At 45.8% G+C, this 24,342-nt stretch overlaps 2 protein-coding genes and 1 pseudogene across 5 annotated transcripts in view; all 3 read right to left on the bottom strand.

Moving 5' to 3' along the window:
- Positions 1–123: 123 nt before the first annotated feature.
- On the bottom strand, positions 124–5,829 carry AMHR2 (anti-Mullerian hormone receptor type 2; the record flags this gene model as incomplete). Of its 3 annotated transcripts, XM_082666020.1 has the most annotated exons (11): positions 124–333; positions 1,231–1,367; positions 1,530–1,677; positions 1,867–2,039; positions 2,183–2,297; positions 3,814–4,044; positions 4,160–4,290; positions 4,427–4,501; positions 4,773–4,964; positions 5,282–5,464; positions 5,766–5,829. In XM_082666020.1, the coding sequence occupies 11 exons, from the start codon at positions 5,812–5,814 to the stop codon at positions 124–126; spliced, it is 1,644 nt and encodes a 547-aa protein (XP_082522146.1). The 3 variants fall into 3 exon arrangements, with proteins under 3 accessions (XP_082522146.1, XP_082522145.1, XP_082522144.1); XM_082666018.1 differs by lacking the exon at positions 124–333 and having other exon boundaries at positions 1,227–1,363; positions 5,766–5,814; XM_082666019.1 differs by lacking the exons at positions 1,231–1,367; positions 1,530–1,677 and having other exon boundaries at positions 5,766–5,814.
- Positions 5,830–13,745: 7,916 nt separating this feature from the next.
- SP1 (Sp1 transcription factor) overlaps positions 13,746–24,342 on the bottom strand; it is a 42,790-nt gene continuing 32,193 nt past the window's right edge. The window contains exons 4-6 of the mRNA XM_082666012.1: positions 21,809–21,977; positions 18,823–19,022; positions 13,746–17,557 (exon numbers count right to left, since the gene is read on the bottom strand). Coding sequence (XP_082522138.1) covers positions 17,244–17,557; positions 18,823–19,022; positions 21,809–21,977 — 683 coding nt within the window. The 3' untranslated portion in view covers positions 13,746–17,243. The remainder of the gene's footprint in view (positions 17,558–18,822; positions 19,023–21,808; positions 21,978–24,342) is intronic.
- On the bottom strand, positions 18,168–18,745 carry LOC309829802 (actin-related protein 2/3 complex subunit 3-like; annotated as a pseudogene). The gene has a single exon. The product of its transcript is annotated as an actin-related protein 2/3 complex subunit 3-like (transcript).

Below are 24,342 nucleotides of genomic sequence, written 5' to 3'. Positions count from 1 at the left end.
TTTCCATGTACACCGACTCTACATAAACTGCATATTTACACATGAGAACTGGTACAGGCAGGTTGAGGATTTCTGGAACGAGGGCCTTGCTGAACACTCAAGTGGCAGACACTCAGCTGAGGCCTACGAGGGAGAATGGCAGGGCGGAGGACTGGAGAGACGGTCTTCTGGGCAGAGAGGTGGGCAGCCATGTGGACAGCCCTGTGGGAAGGGGTGGGCCTCCTGAGGACGGGCCAGGGAAGCCAGGCGCTGCTGTACACACTCAGCTGTCAGCCGTGCTTCTGGGTCTGCATCCCAGCAGTCCTCCAGGAGTTCTCTCAGGCCACCAGGGTCCTGGGAAGAATGACCAGGAGGCAGGCTTTACCCCAGGATCCTGAGTGGCCCCATGAGTGGTCCCAGGGTTATAAGGTATCTATCATGGCCCTGTTCTCAACACTCTTCTTCTGATTCTTCCTGGAGCCTTCTTCCTCCCCTTCACTGAAATCCAGCCCTTTGCACCTTGTTCCCTATGAGACAGGTTCTCTCCAAAGAGTCCACCTTTTCCTCCGAGGAGCTAATTCAGGTTAATTAATGGCTTACCGTGCTGATGGGAAATTACTCTCCTTCCTCTCAGGCAATCAGGGTCTTCTACAAACAATGCCTGGGCCTTTGTTATCTAACCCAACAGACACTTGTGCAGTGGAAACTTCAGATCAGGTAGCAGAAGAATGGGCTTCCTGTTAGGAAACTATTTTCCTCAGAAACCCTGAAATTTCACTATTAGGCCACTGTTTTAACCCTTTATACTTAGTTCTGGCTTTTATTGGGTCATGGCAGAAACACAGATGTGTAGGACAAAATGAGGAATTATTGGATTAAATGTTGGGCTCCAGTGTACTAGGAGAGGAGCCATCTTGGGGGCAGAGCTCAGGGCAGAAGCAAAGCCAAGGAGGGCTTCCTGGAGGAAGGAACTGAGGAACAGGGCAAACTGATGATGGAGAGAAGAGAGACGGACAAAGCAAGACTGAGCAAGAGGAAGGTGTGTGTCTCAGGAATGGGCTGTGTGAGACTTACGGTGGAAGGGGATGAACTGAGGTTCAGAGCAAGTTTGCCCTGCTCCAGCTGAACATGAGCCAGGAGGGTGGGAGATGAGAGGGGATAGGAGTAGGTGGGCTGGTCCTGGTGGACAAGTCCTTGAAGCCCGTGCCAGGACTCTGCAGGTCCCCAGCCCACCAGCCTGTGGCCTCTTACTGTGGCAAAGCAGCACCAGGTGGATGGGATGTGAGGGCGCCTTCTCTCCTCCACTGCCAAGGTCCACAGCTCACAGGTGGTAGGGGTGCTACCCAGTTCTGCCTCATAGGCCAGTTGGAAGGGTGGTGTTCTGCTGTCTGGGAAGAGGCACAGGGGGTGTCAGCTAACCCGAGGGGGTGCCTTCTTGCGGAACGGCCAAGAGGAAGAAGGGAAGAGCCTCCTGGGTCAGGAGGTAGGTGGGTCTGGAATGGGTGGGTGGGGCATGAGGGGAGTGAGGCCACTGTCACATCCAACCTTACCGGGTCTCAAATCTGGGCAGCGGCTCATGATCTCCCACAGGAGCAGAGCCAGAGAGTAAACATCAGCTCGCCGGAGGGCCGTGCCCCAGTCCTGTAGGTCCAGAGTCTTGTCCAAGAGCTCTGGTGCCATGTACCTCTGGGTGCCAGCCTAGACAGCAAGGCATGGAGGGCCAACAATCATCACCACGGCACTCCTCACCACACAATGGTCCACGCAACAACCCCCCAGCTAGACTCAGCAACATCCCACGTGCTATAGGTGCTGCCGCACTGTTGTCACATCTTCATCAGCACCACCACCAGCATCCTGGGGCTCACCCTTATCCAGAGAACTGACCTCCATGATGGCAGCTGGGCCTCGGGGTTGAGTAGGAGCCCAAGTTGGGGGCTGGGCAAGGCCAGGGAGCACCAAGGCGAGGCCCAGGTCTCCAATGGCGCATGACCCATCGTCCCGAATGAGCACATTCTGGCTGCTCAGATCCCGGTGGGCGATACCTGGTTTATATTGGCCTGTGGGAGAAGCCAGGTTGAAGGGACATGAATCTTCTTCCTCTCCCTTTTTGACCCAATCCTTCCCCTCCAAGCTAAGGGAAAATCAGAAACAGCGGTGTGGCTCCTGACTCCCATGGCTTCCTGCCCCCCAGCTCACCCACCATCCTGCCAGCGTTCCTCATGGAGAAACGCCAGGCCCTGAGCCAGGGACAGTGCCATCCTCAGGGAACTCCCCCAGTCACTGGTGTGCTGGGCCAAGTAGTGGCACAGGGAACCCTGGGGAGAAGCAGAGAGAAGAGAGGGACACACAAAGCTGGAGGTGGCTGATCCACCCCAGGGAGCAGAGATCAATTGATCCCCCTGCATCTCCCCGCAGACTTACACACCGACACACCCAGGGCAAGGCAGCAGGCAGTGGAGGAGTGAGCACGTGCATCAGTTGGATTGACAGGAAAAACAGTAGCTCTAGTTCAAGTGTCCCGAGCACTTACTGCGTGCCAGGCCTCCTGTAGCCCTCACTACAACCCTGGGAGGTAGGTACTCCTGTCACTCCTGTTTTACAGATAAGGAGTTTGCTGGAACTCACTGGGCAAGACAGTAGCAGAGCTTGACCCTCAGCAGTCTAACTCCAGCATCACTCACCTTTAGCCACCTCATACTGCCTCACAGGACTTGGGGTAAAGACAGAAACAGAAGAGGCAGAGCGGGTTAGGCGGAGCACCCTCGCGAACCACCTGGCCTGAGGTGTCACCCTGTAGCCGGGCGCGGATGGGGAGAGCCGTTGGGTAGGAGAGCAGCTGGCAGGGAGCAACTGGGAATTGGAGGTAAAGGAACAATAGAGTCCCTCATTCTGCAAACATTACTGAGCACTTTCAGTGTGCCAGGAAAGGTAAACAAACAAACAAAACTAATAAAGCAGTGATTTTCGAGCTAGGCAGTGAGGTACATTGGTCAAAGAAGGGACTTGCCAGAATTCAAGATTTCAGAGGTGAAGGAATTACAGGTGCTGATAAAGTCCCACGTCCTTAGCAGGCCCACAAGGCCAGTGTGGTCTGGCCCCTGCCTACCGATTCCTCTTCATCCTCTCTTACAGTACCTTTATTTATTTATTTTTTCAATATTTACTTATTTGGTTGCACCGGGTCTTAGTTGTGGCAGGTGGGCTCCTTTAGCTGCATCTCGCGGGCTCCTTAGCTGCAGCACGGGACTTCTTACTTGTGGCATGAAAACTTTTATTTGCAGCACACACGTGAGATCTAGTTCCCTGACCAGGGATCGAACCCAGACCCCATGCATTGGGAGCACAGAGTCTTACCCACTGCGCCACCAGGGAAGTCCCTCTTGTAGTACCTTTTCTTTCCGCACTTAACGCACTTGACATTTTACACACCTTTTTGTGTTTGCTTGATCCATTTCTGCTTCCCTACTACTCTATAAAATCTGGAAAGGCAGGGACTGGGTGTGTTTTTCCTAGCACAGGAAGTGCGACATATAGTTCATAAACATTAGTTGAATGCCTGGAGGTAATTCTTTAACAATGGTTTTCCTTCAGGTTGGGAATACGAATTGTTTTGATTTCTCCCTTTTCTTGTCAATGTAAGTCAAAAACGTTAGCAAGTACTGCTTATAATAATAAAAGGTAAAAACAATACAAATCACTTTTAATGTTCTACAGAAAAGGAAATCTAAACAATAAGAATAAAGCAAAAGAATAAGCGTGGACACAGCACCCCCGCCCCGTCACCTTCCCACACACAGGCACACACACACATATGCGCTCCTCAGCACTCACCTTGGGGTGTAGTTCCAGTACCAGCAGGGGCCCACAGGGCAGGGGACCAGGGCTGCCCCTGCTGGCGGTGATCAAGCGGACAATGTGGTCATGCCGTAGGCCCGGCAGCCCGTACAATGCTCTCTCAGCTTGGAACTGGGCCACAGCCCTCAGGGGGAAGGCCTTGATGGCTACCAGCTTGCCTTGCAGCCGCCCGGCCCACACCACTGCGTGACCTCCTTCCCGGATTACCTGGTGAGGACATGGTGCTGGGTGTGGGCCCCAGCTAGGAGCAGAGCCAGGCTTCCTCCCCAGCACACCTTCCGAGAGCGCCCAGAGGAGCCCGCCGCCCACCCTCCCCGGGCACCTGGGAGAAGCACAGCTCGGGCAGCTCCGGCAGCTCGGCACTCCAGTCCCTGCCTGAGTGTGGCTCCGGCTCCGGCTCTGGCCCTGGCTCTGGCCCACCGTGCACTGGGCAGGCCTTCCGTTGTAGCAGGGCTGAGGCAGAGAAGAGCCTTAGGGCCGGGGTGCATGGGTATGGAGACTGGGAAGGGGGCTTTGTGGGAAGTGATGGGAGTCAGGGCGCTGGGACAGTGTGTTGGGGTCACAAGGGAGGGGTGGGGCAGATTAGTACCCAAGATGATGTTGCTCAGCAGCAGCAGGAGAAGGAGCAGCCCCAGCAGCACCAGTGCCGTCCAGATGGACTCGCCTGGACGTTAAAGCAAGAACGCGGGCTGGATGAGCCCTGCCCCAAATCGTGCTCTCTGCTCCTCTCCCGCTCCTCAGAGAAGTTGCTTCTCCACCCGCCCTCACCCTGGTCACAAGCCCCTTTATCTCCCAGTCACCAGGGCAACCAACTTCTCAAGGCCAGGAGGAGGAACGCTTGGGATGGGGGGTAGGGTGAGAATTGGCCCTGGTTCTACCTCTCATTCTAACCTGGGCTCCAGCCCCCACCTGGCTCCAGCATCCTGGGTGGCTACCTGGGATGGCCTTGGGACCCTGGGAACCAGGTGTCCCAGGGCTCCCCAGACGAGGCAGATGGCTGTAATTGGCATTGCAGAAGTCAGTGCCACAGGAGCAGGTGAAGAGAGTAAAGCTGGGACTAGGATGGGCTCGGGGGCTCGGATCACAGTGGGGGGACTCACAGCCTGGCTCATCACTGTCTCGGCATCCTGATGGGATGGGATTGGGAGAAGAGGAGAGAAAGGGGGCGAGAGAGAGAGAGAGAGAGAGAGAGAGAGAGAGAGAGAGAGAGAGAGAGAAAGAGAGAAAGAAAGAGAGAGAAAAAGTGTACGAGTGAGCATAACGGGGTCTGGGAACATGGAGGGGGTCCCTTCTCTATCAGAGGCGTCCCTTCCATCTCTTACGGGCTTTTCTTTCCCTCCACACATTCCCTTTCTACTCCTCTCCTCAGCTGCCACCCCCGCCCCCCGCAGGATGTGCCTCTCTCCCCCACTGGCTATCGCCTGCCATGTGCTGTGCCACTCACCTTGCATCTCCACCTGTGCCTGGTCTTGGGTCAGGTTCCAGATCCCAAAGCAGCAGCGGCTGTAGAGGCAGCGGATAACCCTGGGGGGCCCTGGTCCTGCATCTAGCAGCTTCCCCAGATTCTTGGTGCTTCCCCGCACTCCAGGGGCCTCAAAGAACACACAGGTCCGCCTGCCTGGGGGTGCTGCGGCCCAGGGTAAGGAGAGGGGAGGGTTCGAGATGAGAGTGAATGCAGGGGCAAAAACAGCAGCCAAAGAGAGACAAAACATGTTTTATATCCCAGGGCCAGCCTCGTAAAGCCACAGGAGGAAACAGGGTCAGCAGAGGCCTGGAACCTGACCCCCACCAAGGGGACCCATAGCTGTACCCATCACCTTCACTTGCCCACCCCATCACCACTCTTCCAAAGGCGTGGCTGCTGCCTCAAGTGCCCCCTCCTTTAATGGGTAGGTGGAAGGACCCTGCTCCTCCCTGTAGACACTTACCTTGCACAGCTGTGGGAAGCAGTGCCCAAAGCCCCAGAATCCCCAGCATCTTGCAGTGGGAGGTGGGGAGCATGAGCCAACACAGCTGCCCCTGGCCAGAGCTTCCTTCAGATGCGGGCACCGTGGGGCTTCTGATCCTTCAGTCCCCAACTCCGCCCCCTCCCTCTTCCCAGTCTCTGTGGGGGAGACGGCTGCTGAGGGGGAGAGGATGGGTGTGGGGAGAAGCAGGGAGAGAGAGGGAGCAGCAGAGAACCAATCTCACGTCTTCCTCTCTTCAGCCACCTCCTCTTTCCTCTGTAAAGTGGGAGGAGGGCGCCTTAGTGGTCCCGCTGAGAACCCAGCAATGCCTAATTTCAAACCTCTGCCCTTTGCTGACCCTAGGACAAAATGCTGGATCCTGTCAGCCCTTCCCAGGCTGGAAACCAAAGAGAGGTCAAGTGCTCAGACCCATTCAGCTGTGCCCAAGAGCCTTTCTAGCCCTTATTTTCCGGGCTCAGATCTGCAGTTCCCTGGGCACAAAGAGGCTTCACAGCCTATACTAGAGTTGACCTCATTTTCCAAACTCAAGAGTCAGAAAAGCGGTTGTATAAAATTACTCAGAGTTTTTAAAAAATCACATTGAAAATAGGTATGTTGGTAAATTTTATGTCATCAAAATTTTTTGTTTTGCGATACGCGGGCCTCTCACTGTCGTGGCCTCTCCCGTTGTGGAGCACAGACTCCGGACCCGCAGGCTCAGCGGCCATGGCTCACGGGCCCAGCCGCTTCACGGCATGTGGGATCTTCCCGGACCGGGGCACGAACCCACGTCCCCTGCATTGGCAGGTGGACTCTCAACCACTGTGCCCCCAGGGAAGCCCTGTCATCAAAATTTTTTAAAAATCACATTGAGTCACACACTAAACACATCACCATTATTGAAAAGGTAACAAACTTTTATTGACCACCTACGTGCTAGGGCACAGCTAGGGCTCTGAATTTTACAATCATCTCATCTAATTCTCCCATTGAGCTAGTTATCATTATTTTCACTTTATAGGTAAGAAAGCTGAATTTAGGTAACTTGCCCAAGGTCACTCTGCTAGGAAATAGCACAGCTAGGATTTGGACCTTGTTAAGTCTGACTCTAAAGCCCAGGCCCTGTTCTTTGCACTTATGCCATGATGCCGGAAAGAAAATACAGATTGAGAAAATGTGCATCAATACCTGTGAGCAGGCCACTAACTAGAAAAAGATACAGTTCAAACTATCACCACCAGAGGTCAGCAGACATAGGAGAAACTCGGGGACATAGTGAGGGGGCAGATAGGGCATCCTCTGATGACTAATATCCATAGTACATCTCCAATATCTATTAAGCTGCACAAACTGTAAAATGTGGAGAGAGGGCACAGGGTATGTAGAGGGAATGTCAGCATGGAGATGTAAGGAGAGAGGTCTATAGCTTGTGCTGCAGTCGAGAGACAGGAGGTGTCCAACTCCACCAGATTACTGATCAGAGTAAGGGAAACTACAGAGCAGCTGCCTCCCATAAGAATTAGAGCCAGAGGAGACTGGTTCCGTTTTCCTAACCTTCTGTTCCCCTGGTGGCTGCCTGGAAACCCTTTCTGGGGATGGTCTGGCTTAGATCAGGGCTGAGGGCCTGAGTACTCTTTGATTCTGGAGGCTTTCTCCCAGGGAGGCTGCATGAGAGGGTGAAAGCTCCAGTAGTGTGAAGCAGCAGCTAGAGGAATGACCAGGGCTTAGAGGCTGCTGGATAGCTGCCCATCCCCTCCTGGGTCCTTTTGGGAGTCCAGTGAGGTGGAATGTTGTACTTAGTTACAACTATCTTCCTTCACCAGCTCCCAGATCAGTAAGTCTGGGACTGAGGGGAGGAGTTGAAGGTAAAATAGTTTCTTGTGTCAGGAGTGTCTTAGGAGACTCTCCTCCAGAGGAGAGCAAGGTAAGGATCAGGCAGGAAGGCAGAGTCTCCTCACCCAAAGCCTTGGATAACTACTCTCAAGACAGAAACGTTCCAGTCAGGTTTACAGGAACTGGCAGTCAGAGTTTAAAGTTGAGGTGGTGAGAGAAGGGGTAAGGATTTGAGAGCTGGGGGATTAGGAAGGTCCTGAGAGAGAACTTCAGCATAGAAGAAAGGCTTCCTGGATTCCATATACACAAAGCTCTTCATTAGGATCCCCTGATTAAAGTCTGCAGTGGCCCAATAATTTGCCTTTGACCCCACTGATGACAAGGCTAAAGTGAGTTGTTTATTCAATTTATAAAATATTAGGTCCTAGTCTTAAAAAGGTGTTCCATTAAGTGCTGGACCTACAAAGGTACATGTGATTCCTGCCCTCCAGGAACTCATAGTCTAGAAAGGCAGGAAAATATATCAATAAGCAACCAGAAAACTGTGTCAAGCTAGGGGTATGAACAAGGAGCTATACAAGCAGAAAGATCAAACAAGCTAATTCTGTTCAGGGAATAGAAGACAAGGGAAGAAAAGTGCCCAGAGGTTTCACAGCAAAAGCGATATTTAAATTGTCTCAAGGTAAACACACTGAAAATAAAAGGAGGCTGATTATTACAGACCAAGGGAACAGCAAAAATAAAGGCAGCAAGAATAAAGGTATGAACATAAAGTGTGTATGGTGGTGTGTTGGGGTCAGGGGAGATTGAGCAGGAAAAAGGGGTATGAGATACGAAGCAGAAAATCGTGACTAGAGATAGACTGGGACCAGAGTGGAAAGTGTAGACTTTTCCTGAAAGCAAAGGATTTTACGCAGGGGTCTGGTGGCAAAGTGGAAGATGGATGACTGAGGCTCAGGGAGACTAGAAGGGAGATCACTTACAAGACCTAAGCAGTAGCAAGGGTGAGTACTAGGACAATGGAAATTTAAAAAAAAAGAGGGAGGGAATTCCCTGGAGGTCCAGTGGTTAGGACTCCACGCTTCCACTGCAAGGGGCCCCAGGTGTGATCCCTGGTCAAGAAACTAAGATCCTGCAAGCCGCTCGGCGAGACCAAAAAAAAAAAAAATCCACAACCCCAACCCCCCCAAAAATAGATAAATAAAAGAGGGAAATAATTGAGATACACTGTATTTATTTATTTATTTATTTTGGGCTGCGTGTGGGCTTTTCTCTAGTTGCGGCGACCGAGGGCTACTTTTCATTGCAGTGCACGGTCTTATTGCAGTGGCTTCTCTTGTTGCAGAGCACGGGCTCTAGGCGCGTGGGCTTCAGTAGTTGCGGCTCGCGGGCTCTACAGCGCAGGCTCAGCAGTTGTGATGCTCGGGCTCAGCTGCCCCACGGCATGTGGGATCTTCCCGGACCAGGGCTCGAACCTGTGTCCCCTGAATTGGCAGGCAGATTTTTAACCACTGCGCCACCAGGGAAGTACCGAGATACACAGTATTGCTAATTGACAGGATTGGTAATCAAATGAATGTTGGTAGATGAAAGGCAGAATTAAAAGATGATTCTGAGGGGAATGGGGGAATTCCCTCGTGGTTCAGTGGTTAAGAATCCACCTTCCAATGCAAGGGACACGGGTTCGATCCCTGGTGGGGAACCAAGATCCCACATACTGCGGGGCAACTAAGACTGGATGCTGCAACTACTGAGCGCGCAAGCTCTGGAACCCTTGCGCCACAACTAGAAAGAAGCCCGCGAGTGCTGCAACGAAAGATCCCGATGCCGCAACTAAGACCTGATGCAGCCAAATAAATATTTTAAAAAAGAGATGATTCTGAGGTTTCAAGCATAAGTGATCAAGGAGTAGTAATATTGTTAAGTGAGGTGAGGAACACAAACGATTGTTTTTCTTTCTTACATGTAGTTTGAGTTATCTGTGGGACATCCAGATGGAAATGTCCACTAAGCAGGCTGCCAGGATGAGAAAAAAGTGAGGCATTTTGATTTGGGAGTCATCAAAATGTATGTAATAGATAAAGAATGGATGCAACTTGTTTAGGGGTGAAGAGTAAGGAAAGGACCCAGGATGGGGAACAGCAGTATTTCAGGGACAGAGGAAGAAGTGGCTATGAAGGAGACTAAAACAAATAGAAAGGTTAAAGGAAAACCAGAAGTGCCTCAGTTTCACACTCAGTGGGAAGAAAGCACTAAGACACACACTGTTGCAAAGAGGTCTAAGAGGCTAAGGACTGAAAGACCACGTGAGCAGGCAACCAGGGCGCTGGTATTGATAAGAAAAAATTTGGTAAATAGGTGCTTAACAAAGTGGACTGAGAGGTGAATAAAAGAGAAAAATTAAATGTAAACTACTTTCACTAACTTTGGAAATGTTAAGAATCAGATCAGCAGCTTGAAGAGGAAGCACAGGTTTTTCAAAATGGGGGGTGGGGGGCAGGGAGGCAGATTTTAACATGTTTATAGGCTGATAAAAGGGGACCCAGGAGAGACTGAAGATAAAAGGAGAAAATACTATCGAAACAAAGAAAAGAAGTTAAAGAAAACAAGGTTGAGAGCACAAGTGGCAGGGTTGGCCTTGCAAAGGAAAAATATTTCTCTCAGAAGAGAGAAGGGGGTAAACTGGCACTGGTGAGTACCTACATGTTTGTTAGACAGAAGAGAGGGAAAGTCTGAGGAAATTGATGCTTCTGTTTCATGAAACAGGAAGCAAATCACCTGCTGAAAACTGGGGTCAGGATTGGGAAATTTGCAATTAATGGTATGTCTCACTCACCAGACTATGAAGTACTTGTTAACGGGGCTTGTCTTATTTCATTTTTTATCCTCAACCTAGCACACAGTAAGGGCTCAATAAATGTTTACTGACTGAATAGCTGGCACAACTATTAAAGGCCCACTTATGGCTCCAAAGCCAAAAAATAAACACTCCCCCCCAAAAAAACCTCCAATAAAGTCAAATATTAAAATGTTATATTGCTAATGGCTACATAAGGAAATCAACTGGCTGGCTGATTGACAAAACTGACATAGGGAATCAAATGACCAAAAATAATCAAGAATGCTGGTGGCTATATATAAACAAGCAACCAAGGATTCTTAGATAGGTAGGAAGGGAAGTAAAGGTATAGGCTGATGGGAAATGGGAAAGGCTGTCAAAATAACTTCAATTTCAGTTTCAAGGGGCCATGATCCAGATTCAATCATTTGAGACACAGGTTGGTATTAACTAAACGTAAAATATGTTGGAGCTAGATCTTGGTTTCTAAATACCATTCTCCAATAAAAAGCACAAAGGCTCCTTGGAGAAATGGCTGATCTAGGGCTGGGGCAGGGAAAATACAATATGAGCCTGAAGCATCTTGTGTATCAGAAAGAAAGAAAGTGCTCAAAAAAATAAATGGATGCAGCCATATCAAGGGGACACAGAAGTCAACTTGAAAGCACTCCCAATGTCCAAAGCTGGGACAATTCCATCAAAATAGTGTATAATTGGATTATAACCACCCGCCTATAAAATAAATATACATGAGTACATGCTAGTTTAAATTAATGGAGAAGAGACAGTTTCCTCACAGAAGCTTAATTCCCACCAACCCCATTAACGGTGGCCTAGACTTACTTGCAAAGAATAGGGAAAGAGAAACAGTGGAGAAACCAAGCAAACACTACCTAAACCAGGTGTTGAAGGTTTTACCATCAGTAATGTCACGTGGTTATCACATACTCCTTGATAGGATGTGATGAGAAGGGCATTTCACCTGTGCACGTATTTTTTTAAAAAACCCTGTAAGCTCAGTCTAATAATGAGAAAAAAATCAGACAAATTCAGACTGGGGGATATTCTACAGAACATGGCCAATACTCCCAAAGACTGTCAAGGTCATGAAGAACAAGAGAAGACTAAGAAACTGTCACAGAGAAGACTAGGGAGACATATCAACTAAACGCAATGTGGTATCCTGCAATAGACCCTGGAACAGAAAAAGGCCAACAATGGATGAAGCCCATAAAGCCTGAGATTTAGCTAAAGTAATGTACCAGTGTCAGTTTCTTAATTTTGACAATGTACCATGACAATGTTAACAATGGAGAAAACTCGGGAAGGGGCATATAGAAACCCTCTGTACCATCTTTGCAACTTTCCTTTGAACTTAAAAGTATTTTGAATAAAAAGCTAAATAAAAAAAAAGTTGGGCCTGCCCCTGTTCCTCTAGGTCCTCCACATTTCTATGTAGTCGTGGCACACTGATTTGGTCATGAAACTCTTTACCCGGGAGTTAAGTGTTGGACAACTGCACTGATTAACATGTATGTAACAACAGTGTAGCTGGAAACCTTTGTTGGGTTTAGTATATGAAGTTATAACCATATTCTCCCCATTCCCAACCCTCTCAACACACCAGAGACATGGCTTTTTATTAAAAAAACTTTTTTTAATTGGTTTACAAAGGAGCTACAGACTACATTGAACTAATCTTTGTACAAAAAGAAAAAAAAAAAAAAAGCCCCAAAACACCCAGAGACAAAAGGTAGGGGGAGAGACAAGAAAGGAAGATACAAAAGAGCAGGAAGAAATTAAGACAAGAGATTAGCATCATACATACACAAGATCAAGGAGAAAAAAGAGCAAGAGAGATGAGAGAGCATTTAAAAGTTATTTCCCCACACAGCCCCGGTGATAATCGGATTGGAACCAACAACAAACACAGCATGAGATTATTAAGAGATTTAAAAAAGGCAACAGTGGTATGGAGACTGGTTATTGACAGTGTTAAGAGAGAGAAATAAACTTGTTTTAGGCACCAGAGACTGGAGCACTGCCCCTCCCTCCCAGAGAAGGAGAGACTCGGGAAGAGGAAGCAGGCCCTGGAGCAGCTGCCATTGGTGTGTGTAGACGTGGTCTCCTCAGGTCAACCTCAGCATGTTTTCCCAAAATCTTTGTGCCCTAGACTCTAGGTGAAAGCTATGGGATGCCACTGGGAGAAAGCAGTGATCAGAAATATGAAGACTTGCCCTTGTGCACACTGTTCAAGAGCAGCTGCTGGGAAAGTGGGGGTCTGGGTAGAGAATCCCATTCCTCCGTGGAGAAGGCACAGTGTAATTCCTGAAGGTGAGAAAGAGGAAAACACACACCCCAGGAGAGGTATCAACAAGGTCCTCACCACAGGCAGCCTCAGCCCCTTATGTTATGCTTTTTTTCGGATACTGAAGGGAGCTGAGGGACAATCACCATGCCTCTTCTTGCTCAGCAGGGACATGGAAGGCTGGGGTTGTTTGATAATGAGGAAAGGAGAAAATGGGACAAAATACTCATTTCCCTCAAATGAACATTGGGGAGGAAATCTTTTTGGGTTCGGGGAAGTCAAACTAGAGAAGACCTAGGAGGGGAATAAAGCCAGGGACTCCCATTTTTTTCCCTTTCCCAGACTCCAATCTAAGGCAAGTGAGCTAAATCTGGAAGAGGGAGTAGGAATTTAAGCTTAAGGCTGCTTCATGTCCTCCTGGGGGCTGGTGTTTAGGGAAGGCAGACAAAGAAAAGAAACAGGTCAACCTCAAAGCTGGTCTGCTCATCCTCCTAGATGAGGTCTGTACCCCAGGAGTAGAGCCAAGAGAGGCACCACAGAGCACACAGGCTCCTAAACAAAAGTAATAACCTACCCATACTTTATCAGCAGTTTTCAAAAGCAATGTTTTCCGGGATTGGAGAAGTGCCATATCCTCCTCCCTTTCCCCAAAGCTACTGCTGCCACCTTTCATCCTTGCACATAAGTTACTGGCTCTCTTCTAAGGGAGATGAAACTCTGAGATTTCACATTTCTCCTCCCAACTCCAAGAGGCTACTCAGCTTTGAATAGGGGAAAGGAGAGTTATGCAAAGGGCCCCTCACTTGAGGCAGCTAGACTATCCTCATTTCCTTGGTACCTGGATCAGAACTCCTTTGATCTGATCCCAAGGTCCAAAAGGCATCAGGGTACTTACAATTGAATGAAAACTTTAAGTAACTAGCACCAGGGCTCCCCCAAAGCACAAAAGGGGCCTGATTAATACCCTCAGAAGAACCCCTCAAAAGGTATATAAATTTATTGCGTCCTAGCAAAGATCTGCAGCTTCCAGTATTCACACAATGTGAAGATATTAACAATACAAAATATATTCTGAAGTCAAACATCTGCAGTTCATAGTGCTTTCTCAGATTTGTTAAAAAAATACAATGCTTAGTTTCCTATATAGGATATACAAAAGCAAAAAATATATATATGTATATAGTAGAAATAAAATCAATCAGCCATAGTAATTTACAGCCTTTGTCTCTAACCCTCCCCCAATCATAATCTTTACCCCACACTTCAGTCTATACTTTCTGGGATCAAGAGTTCTATCTATTCTGAACTCTGAGAAATGTCTGTTAAATTGCATTCTGCATAGCACCCACAAACAGGGTGCCAGTTGGGAAGTCCCTGAAGGAAGATGGTGTGGGCTGTTACTGCTCTGGGTAAAAAGTCAGACAGTCAAATGATAAGCAGATAAATGTGACTGGGCAACCTGAACGGACAAGGGAATAATATTACCAGTCCTCTGGGCACCCCGCACCCCACAAGATTTGGTCATTAAAAGGTTAAATAAAAAAGCAACTCTTGAAAAAAATTTAGAATCAATAGCCTGTCAGTTACATTAATTTCTTCTGGCAAAAAGTTCAGGCAAAGGGACTTTCATCAATAAACTCCTGACTCAAGGAATGTGGGCTCCTAACTTCCTGTGGAAAAGACTGAGTGACTTACTGCTGCTGGGAGACAAAAGCAGAAGCTGCTTCAGTTTTAGGGCCAAACAAGATACTGGATCTGGAGCTTCCTTGGTGAGAAGGAAATAGGGCAAGTGGAAAGAACTGGATATAAATTCACTCGTGCTAATGAATGGAGTTGAGGGTAAACCAGCATTCCATTCCAGAGAAAAACATCATCAAATAACCTAAAAGCTTGTAGGCTTCAGCATCATTAAGCTAGTTTATATCTAATAACTTCATACTGGGGAAGATTCCATTCCTTGAAATGCTCTAGCAAAATACTACACACTTCAGTGAGTTATCCTGCCCCTTTTCTCCAGAAGATGCCTATGAACATGATTACAGACATAAAATAACAGGTTCTGAGTTCTGCCTTTCAGAGGGAACAAAGGGTGCGATAAGTGGCTGGGCATGGATAACTTCTACTTCTGGGCATGGATAACTGCTACAGTATTAATAGAATTTGATCTGGGGAAAAGTTCCTTGCAATACTTCCTGTGTTAAAAACAGTATTAAGTCTGCAGAGAAAGGACCAAATGAAGTAAACTTTTGTTTAGAATGTTAAGTTATTGTATTTCAGGTTAAACAACAACACAAACTTACCCAAACCCTAATTCGGATAGATTTTATATAAAATATATAGTAGAATTATAGCATCATCTATTTGTAGTCAAGGTAAATAGATTCATGAAAGGAACTAGGACTCTGCTATAAATCCGGATGTTGGTTTCACTTTCAAACACAAAAATAGTTTCTTCTTTTAAAAGTGCAGTAGAATATCCCCCATTCATAATTGTAACTAATTTAGCAAAAGCAAAGAAATGACCTCAGGAACATACCCAGGTTTTAAGATAGATTTCTAGGTAATGGGCCTGAAAGGCATTTGATCTGAATTTATTTTCCAACAATTTCAAATATTAATTTCTCATCTGTGTGTAGATATATACAGGCACAAACACACATTCACACACAGTCATACACAAACACTTCACTTTCTATCAGATTAGGGTAATTTTTTATTGCAGGTCTCTTATAGTATTGGCTAACAGAAAACCTATCCCCAACCTAACAGATTACACACATACACACAGCCATTTCCACACTTCCTCACAGTGAAAAGCTCTCTGACAAGATACCAGAAGGTCGAGAGAGACAATGTTTTAATGGCTGGGCCTTGAGGACAACTCTGGTTGCATTTAAATCTCAGTGCCAAATGCACTAAGAGTTCCCTGCCGCTATAATTTTTGGATCAGTCTCTTCAGCAATCAGGCCACGGAGAAAGCAGGATGTTTTTTCCTGATCTCTCCTATAAACCACAGTGGTAAGACAAGATTTCTTTTTGTTCTGGGCTATCATTCCCATGATCGTGTGTGCCTTTCCCCTTAGGAACCACCCAAGGAAGAGTTAAGGGAAAAGATCAAAGAACCACTGCCTTGCCACTGGTCCATGCTCTGGAGTTTTGCAGAATGGAAACCCAGAACAGGTTCATTGGCTGATGCTCCTTAATAACATAATGGGAAAGAAACTACTGGGGATGTTCAAAAGAGGAAGTGTATTTCCTTTCAGAATGTGAACTCAGAAGCCCACACATCAAAGCTGAGAGCTACCTTGGAAGACAGTTGTACAAAGGTCCAAATAATCCACTAACTCCTGAACTGGACTACTTGAGTCACTTCCGCTTCTGAGCACATCATTTTCCTATTGAAAGCCCCTACCTATTATTTGACCATCTTTTCACAGTTTATATAAACTGATCCCAGATTATAACCTTCAAAGGGTCTCTTGTACAATTTCGTAGAAGGACTTCTGATTCTTGATGCTTAGAGCAGCTAATGAAGAGAGAGGTGCCTTTGACTCTCCAGCGCCAAGAGGGTGCCTGCGTCAGTAGTATTTTGAACACTCTCTTCACAGCTACCTCAAGCATTTGCCTGAGCTTCAAGGCTACTCTATTCTGCTGCTGGGACTAGAGACTTTAAAAGAACGACAGAAGTGCCTCATCCAGGGACCACTACCAAAAACAAAGCATGAAGTGATCAGGTAAGAGAAGGGGAGACAGAAATGGTTGAGTCAAGGAAGGAGCGCAAGAAGCTGATCCCAAATTAAAAGACAAAATTAAGAAAGGAAAACATTATGTATGTATATATAAACTAAAAGCAGAGCATATAAATGCTTAATCTGGTGGGAAGCCAAGACAACATCTATAGAAAATCTTGATGTGTCACAACAAGGCTCAGCCATAAGGAAATAAGGCAATATAAAAAAAAAATGACCAAGTTATTTTGGTCACAGAATGGTCTCCTTCCTCCTCCCAGCCAACCCCTGCAAATGCATCTCTATATATCTTTTATATATATATATATATATATATAATATAGAATCTGCTTTTTGTTAAAAAGTATTTCAATGATCATATATATTTATCAAGGCATGATGGCTTTAGGAAAGGGGGGATCCATCATGGGGGAGCTGAGAAGGGAAATGCAGGAAGTGGAGACTGGAGTAAGAAGTGTTAAGAAACTGTTTGGGGTCAAACAAATGCTCATCAAAGGGTGGCACCAACAGAATTTTCACTAATGTTTCCCACTTCAAGGAGGTACTGATGATACAGGTGGATGCCAGGACCCCATCTCTTCTCTTGTATCCCTCCCCCAATTCTTCCCACCACCATGCATTTTTAATGCCTCACGGCTCTCTCTCTCCCACATGTCTCTTGGACCCATGCTACCTTGCATCCCAGGGTTGATGGGTATGGCCCATATGTCTCTGGCCCCGGGTGCCTGATCTCAGAAGCCATTGCCACTGATATTAATGGACTGCAGATCTGCCACCTGCATGACGTTGATGCCACTGTTGGCAAGACGGGCAATACCCTCTGGACAGATGGCCTCCATGGCTACCATGTTGGTGGTGATGAGGGCCGAAGGGGTGGAAGTGCCGCTGCCTTCTGAACCTGCCCCACTGTCCAGGGGCAAAGTGCCCACACTTAGGGCTACACCTGGGCCTCCCTTCTTATTCTGATGGGTCTTAATATGCTTTGACAGGTGGTCACTCCTCATGAAGCGCTTGGGACACTCAGGGCAGGCAAATTTCTTCTCACCTAGGTAAAGGAAGAGAAAGAAGATGAGAAACTCACATCTCAGGAAGCCCTGTCCAATTCACTGCTTTCAAACTATATAAGGCAGAATAAAGCTAGTCCTAGAAGGTGATTACAAACAAGAAAAACCTGGTGACTATCTTTTGCCTTTTGGGGGAACAAAAAATAAGTAAAGGCTGGGGAATACTCAGAAAGGAAGGAGTATAGCAGAAAAGTAAGGCAGGACCTTCAAAATCCCACTCAAAAGCTAGCTCCTTCCTTCTTAAGGGTTTTCCAGATTAACTCCAATTCCATTCATGATCCATACAATCAGTTTCAAACATAAGTTGCTCAGAAATTTTAGTTATTTCATAGATATATTTTGTGTCTTTTTCTTTTTTTGACTTGAAATGTTAGAAATTTCTTTATTATTACTCATTAAGCATCAGCTTAATACTGCGGAAATTTCAAATCGCCCCCCAACCCCAAATTCTTGATAAAGAGCTCTTTTAGTAAAGACACGCTCTCTTCTCTCCTCTGTATAAAACTTTACAAAATAAAGGCAAAGAACTGTGTACATCTTGCTGTAAATGCTGCCCATAGCTGTGGAGACAGTGTCTTCCCAAGGCACCCTTTACTGTCCAGGTCCTGAAAGACTCTTGTTCATGAACTGTCTCTTTGCAAAGCAAGTCCACCACTTGCTATGTTTATCTTCCTGAGGGTCAAAAACTTTCTCACAAAGTCTCAGTCCAGTCTCTTGCCTCAGCTGTTGTAAGCAGGCCCTCATCACTTCATCTTCCTGTTTGTTTGCAGGTTTGGCGTAAATTGCATTAAGTGGAAAACCAGGCTCTCCAGGAATGGGAAAATTAGTGATTCCCAGCGTATACATTTCTTTCTCGCCTTGGCTTTTAGAATTGCAATTTTCTGAGTTTCTTTAGACACTGAGAAATGTAAAGAGTTATATATATCAAGATCCTATCAGCTTCATTCTTAATTTCATAGTTTTTGAAGAAGACATTGGCCTTGAAGTAACAGATAGCTTCATCCACAATATCTGTATCTTTTGTCTCTCTAGGAGTGGGTCCTTTGAAGTGACTTCTGATAGGCAACAGTGCCATGATTCCAATGAATGTGGTGTCAGGGTCCATGGGGGAAGAGTGGTAAGCCGGCATCTTGGAGGCACCCAGGTTTCAACCCCAATGAGGAGGATCGGTTTAGAGCACGGTGCTATTTTGTGTCTTTTTATTCTGGTCTATTACTACCTCTCCCTTCCCCAAGTTCCTGCTCACCTGTGTGTGTGCGTTTGTGCCTCTGTAACTCGTCCGAACGTGTGAAGCGCTTCCCACAGTATGACCAGGTACACATGAATGGCCTCTCGCCTGTATGCCAGCGCAAGTGTGCCCGTAGGTGTGAGGTCTTGCCATATACTTTGCCACAGCCTTGCATATGGCAAATGTGCTGTTTCTTCTTGCCAGGATCCCCAGAGCCCCTGGAAGCGAGAACACAACTATTCATCATTCATTCTAGAGACAAAAATGAAAGAATCACAAAGTATACAGTATACATCATAATTACTGGATCCACTCAAAACTAATCCAAACTTTTATTTAAAAAAAAAAAAGCCCTCTCTTTAGTATCAAAAGATAAATCTTTAGTTGACTCGATGTTTGATGTTTGAAGAGATAATCATTCTCAAGGTGACTTGTGAAATGTGAGAGGCATTTTCTTATATTTTTCTGGAAATTAAGTCTCAATACAAGCATTTTCCATGAGAACTACTGTGAATATGGTGACATGGTGATATTTTTGGCTGGGAACTTACTTAATGAACAAAGCGTCTCTCCATTTAAGCACTTGGTGGAGAACTTTAACGAAAACATAATATTTTACAACTATAGAACTTTTCTCCTAGAATAAAGGTCAAGAGCCAAACAGTAAAGATTAAAAGCTGAAAAGAGGGCTTCCCTGGTGGCACACTGGTTAAGAATCCACCTGCCAATGCAGGAGACACAGGTTCGAGGAAGATCCCACGCGCCGCGGAGGAACTAAACCCGTGCACCACAACTACTGAGCCTGCGCTCTACAGCCCACAAGCCACAACTACTGAAGCCCATGTGCTGAGAGCCCACGCTCCGCGACAAGAGAATCCACTGCTATGAGAAGCCCACGCACCGCAATGAAGAGTAGCCCCTGCTCACCGCAACTAGAGAAAGCCTGCGCAGCAACCAAGACCCAAGGCAGCCAAAAATAATTTAAAACAAACAAACACAGAAACTGAAAAGACAGCAATATCAGAGACTTCAGTGGAAAAGGATGATGGGATGGATAAAAGTCAAAAGAGGGGAAATAAGGACCCTAACTAATTCAAGGTATGTAAAAAAAAATATTCCCTATATGGAGCAAATCCTAAGCTCCTCTCAGGAAATCAGCTCTGAAATGTTTTTGCCAAACCAATTTGTACCATGTGTGAACCATTAGTGGGCACTGGGGAGATTTCCAAGAGGGATTTTTCTTGGGTTTTAACAGCACATATTAGTGGGGCATGGGGAGGGGGAAACCAACACTAACAGAAATGAAATCATACTTAGGTAGAAATCACAGAATTTCCTTCAAAAACTTAAATCCACTTTAAGCTTTGTGAGAGGGAAACTCTATTGTACTCAAGTGCTTTTGATTCAAGTTTTTCCTGTAATATAGGGTAACCTACAAAGAATTCAAATTATTTCTTGTTTTGGTACATTTCTTATTTTTGTGCTTATTTTTAATGGAACAAAACTTTAACAGATTTTTTTCAAAGGCATTTAAAAAACTATGTGACTTTTGGGCTTCCCTGATGGTGCAGTGGTTAAGAATCTACCTGCCATTGCAGGGGACATGGGTTCGAGTCCTGGTCCAGGAAGACCCCACATGCCACGGAGCAACTAAGCCCGTGTGCCACAACTACTGAGCCGGCGCTATAGAGCCCACGAGCCACAACTACTGAAGCCCGCATGCCTGGAGCCTGTGCTCCACAACAAGAGAAGCCACTGCAACGAGAAGCCCGCGCAACACAATGAAGAGTAGCCCCCGCTCGCTGCAACTAGAGAAAGCCCCCGTGCAGCAACGAAGACCCAAGGCAGGGGCTTTCCTGGTGGCACAGTGGTTAAGAATCCGCCTGCCATTGCAGGGGACATGGGTTTGAGCCCTGGTCCGGGAAGATCACACATGCCGTGGAGCAACTAAGCCTGTGCACCACAACTACTGAAGACCGCGTGCCTAGAGCCCGTGCTCTGCTACAAGAGAAGCCACCGCGATGAGAAGCCTGCGCACCACAACGAAGAGTAGCCCCCGCTTGCCGCAACTAGAGAAAAGCCCACGCACAGCAACGAAGACCCAACTCAGCCAAAAATAAAATAAATTTATTTTAAAAAAAAAGACCCAATGCAGCCAATAAATAAATAAATTTATAAAAAACTATGTGACTTTCTATTCTCTTTCAAAATCAGTGACTTGAAAAAAAGTAACTTGGAGCTCTCCAGAGATAATACTGAATAGCCAGTACACTAATGAGAAAATTCGTCAGAATTCTCTTCTGTAGGACATATTAGATTCCTTGATGGAAGAATTTTCTACCCAGAATAAGTATTTTTATCAATTTTGAGAGAAAAAAAGATTATGGAAAACTCATGATTTTCACACAGCCACTGTAAAAAATCATTACAGTAGGTATGTTTCTTTTTCTTTGCCAGGCTGTTTTATAAGCTATCTTGTTAGGGGACTTCCCTGGTGGAGCAGTGGTTAAGCATCCGCCTGCCAATGCAGGAGACACGGGTTCGAGCCTTGGTCCGGAAAGATCCCACATGCCGCAGAGCAGCTAAGCCCGTGCACCACAACTACTGAGCCTGTGCTCTAGAGCCTGCGAGCCACAACTACTGAAGCCCGTGCACCTAGAGCCCATGCTCCTCAACAAGAGGAGCCACCGCAATGAGGAGCCTGTGCACCACAACAAAGAGTAAACCCCACTCGCCACAACTAGAGAAAGCCCGCGTGCAGCAACGAAGACCCAACACAGACAAAACTAAATAAATAAATTTATTTAAAAAAAAAAGAGTTGAAAAGGATCAGAGCTGGAACCAAGACCCCATATACAATCTAATCAAAAGCACTGTGCTGTCTCTGATCCCTTTGCAACACTGCCAACACTTAAAAATTTTTAAAAATAACCCTTTCTTTTTACCTCCAAGTCTATTAATTTTTCTTCTTTATACTCTTAAGAGATTGGCTGAGTCAACTTACCTTCCTTCACTATCTTTACAGTAGGGGCAGGTGCATGCTTCCCGCCGGGTCCTCCGACCAGCTTGGGGTTGGGGATCTGGGCTGTTCTCTCCTTCCTCTCCACCTGTTGGGTCATCATGTATTCCATCACCACCAGCCCCATGGAGGCCAAGCTGAGCTCCATGATCACCTGAAATTAAGCGAGTAAAAGGGTCAAGGTGGGAAGTAGGGGAAGTCGTCACAGTCGCAGGCATCTCAGTGACACTTCACTTTTACAGCACCATTTCTTCAAAACTTTGAAGTCACATTCACTGATACTGCCCATACTTGAAATCTCAAGAATCAGAGTTGAAGAGACAAAGAGCCAATAAGTCTATGAAAACATGCTCATTCTCACTCAATTTTTAAAATGCAACTCTATTTATAATAGACTTGTAATTTTTCACCTACCAGGTTACAAAAAGTTAAAACTCTAATAATGCACAGAATTGGCAAAGGATACAGGGAAACAGGCATTTTTATATACAGGTGGTGATAAATTAGTACAAACTCTTTTTTTTGCTGTGCCATGCAGCTTGCAGGATATTAGTTCCCCAACGAGAGACTGAACCTGCGCCCTCAGCAGTGGAAGTGCGGAGTCCTAACCACTGGACCACCAGGGAATTCTCAGTACAACCTTTTTGAAGGCCAATTTGGCAATATTATTAAAAATTTAAGTGCACATCTTCAAAGAAATTTCACTTTGAATCAGCAATGTCCTATGGATATATTCACGAGTACACAAAGATATGTGACAATAATGTTTTCTGTAGCTCTTTAACAACAATAACGGAAAAAAATCAAAATGTACACCAGTGAGGAACTAGTTAAGTAAATTACGATAAACTTATGCAATGGACTACTATACGTGCATTAAAAAGAATGAGATAAAGTTCTGTACTGTTATAGAAAGATGTACAACAAATCTCTTATTCATTCCCAGAACTAAAGTGCTATGGAACCAACCAAATGGAAGTGACTAAAAATAAGACTTCAAGGGATTCCAAACTAGAAAACATACAAAACCGGAAAGAGGAAACTTCCTAAAATGAGCAAAAAATTGTGCTGAATATTCAGCGGGAAATAGTACATGTACATTATAAATTTTAACACAAAGAGAAAAGGAAAGAGCTGAGGTCAAAGTTAATTTTTTCTTTTTTTTCTTTTGGCCATGCTGCGCAGCATGACAGAATCTTAGTTCCCCAACCAGGGACTGAACCCACGCCCCTTGCAGTGGAAGCACAGTCTTAACCACTGAACTGCCACGGAAGGTCCTCTAAGTTAATTCTGTGTAGCTAGATATACACCCCAGGAAAGTTTCGGTTTGGGATTGGATGCTTTTCAGAATGCTACAAAAAGGAAGAAAATATCGTGCATACAATCTATTATGTTACTTGATGTCATTTCCTTTTAAAGATAAATTTGTGGACTTCCCTGGTGGCACAGTGGTTAAGAATCCACCTGGCAATGCAGGGGACACGGGTTCAATCCCTGGTCCGGAAAGATCCCACATGCTGTGGAGCAACTAAGCCCGTGCGCCACAGTTACTGAGCCTGCCCTCTAGAGTCCGCGAGCCACAACTACTGAGCCCACGTGCCACAACTACTGAAGCCTGCGTGCCTAGAGCCTGTGTTCTGCAACAAGAGAAGCCACCACAATGAGAAACCCGTGCACTGCAATGAAGAGCAGCCCCCGCCCGCATGCCGCAACTAGAGAAAGCCCACGTGTAGCAACAGTCCCAAAGCAGCCAAAAATAACTAAAATTATTTTTTAAAAAATAAATAAAGATAAATCTGTATGAATCACTATAATTTCTGTCCTGGTTAAATTAAAATAGATAAATGCTACAAAGCTCCAGGCCAGTGTTTCTCAAACTTTTTAAACTTGCAACCCACAGTTAAAATATATATATGACACTGTGACCTAGTACATAAACATGTAACTGAAACAAGTTTCACAAAAAATGCTTACCCTTATGAGAAGCAGGGTATTCTGAAATTTTCTAGACTCTATTTAAATTTTTTTTCCTTAATGCTGGTCATGACCCAGTATATCGATTTTATGAGTTACTAATGGGTCACACTTGACATTTTCAAACACCGCCGCTCTAGGCCAATAGACAGAAGCAATGTTTTAAAGGAATACATAACATTCTTTTCAAGCTTTCAAATCTATCAATAAGCATTCACCTATGAAAGCACCTTGTAAATAAGTTAATGACTCTATTCATATTTAAGATTCCAATAATTGGAGAGTGTTGAAATGGCCAGCTTTGTTTTATCTATTTTATAAAGAAGGAAACTAAATAAACGGGGTAGGTCAGACTTAACATCTAGAAACCTAGGCTCTTAACTTTACTTCTGTACCTAATTTCAACTCTTTTCAGCTCATCAACGTAATTTCGAGTCACAATACCTAATAAGCAGCTCTCTTTGTACTTTCTTTCTCACTCTACCACTTCTAAGCACCAGCTTATTGCATTAAAATAAATTTAATTTGAATATTTTGAGATTTTC

The sequence above is a fragment of the Grampus griseus genome, assembly GCF_964374135.1.
Source record: "Grampus griseus genome assembly, chromosome: 11".
In the NCBI taxonomy this organism is placed as follows: domain Eukaryota; kingdom Metazoa; phylum Chordata; class Mammalia; order Artiodactyla; family Delphinidae; genus Grampus; species Grampus griseus.
The sequence above is the reverse complement of the archived record's forward strand: the minus strand, read 5'-3'. Positions and strand labels throughout refer to the sequence as shown.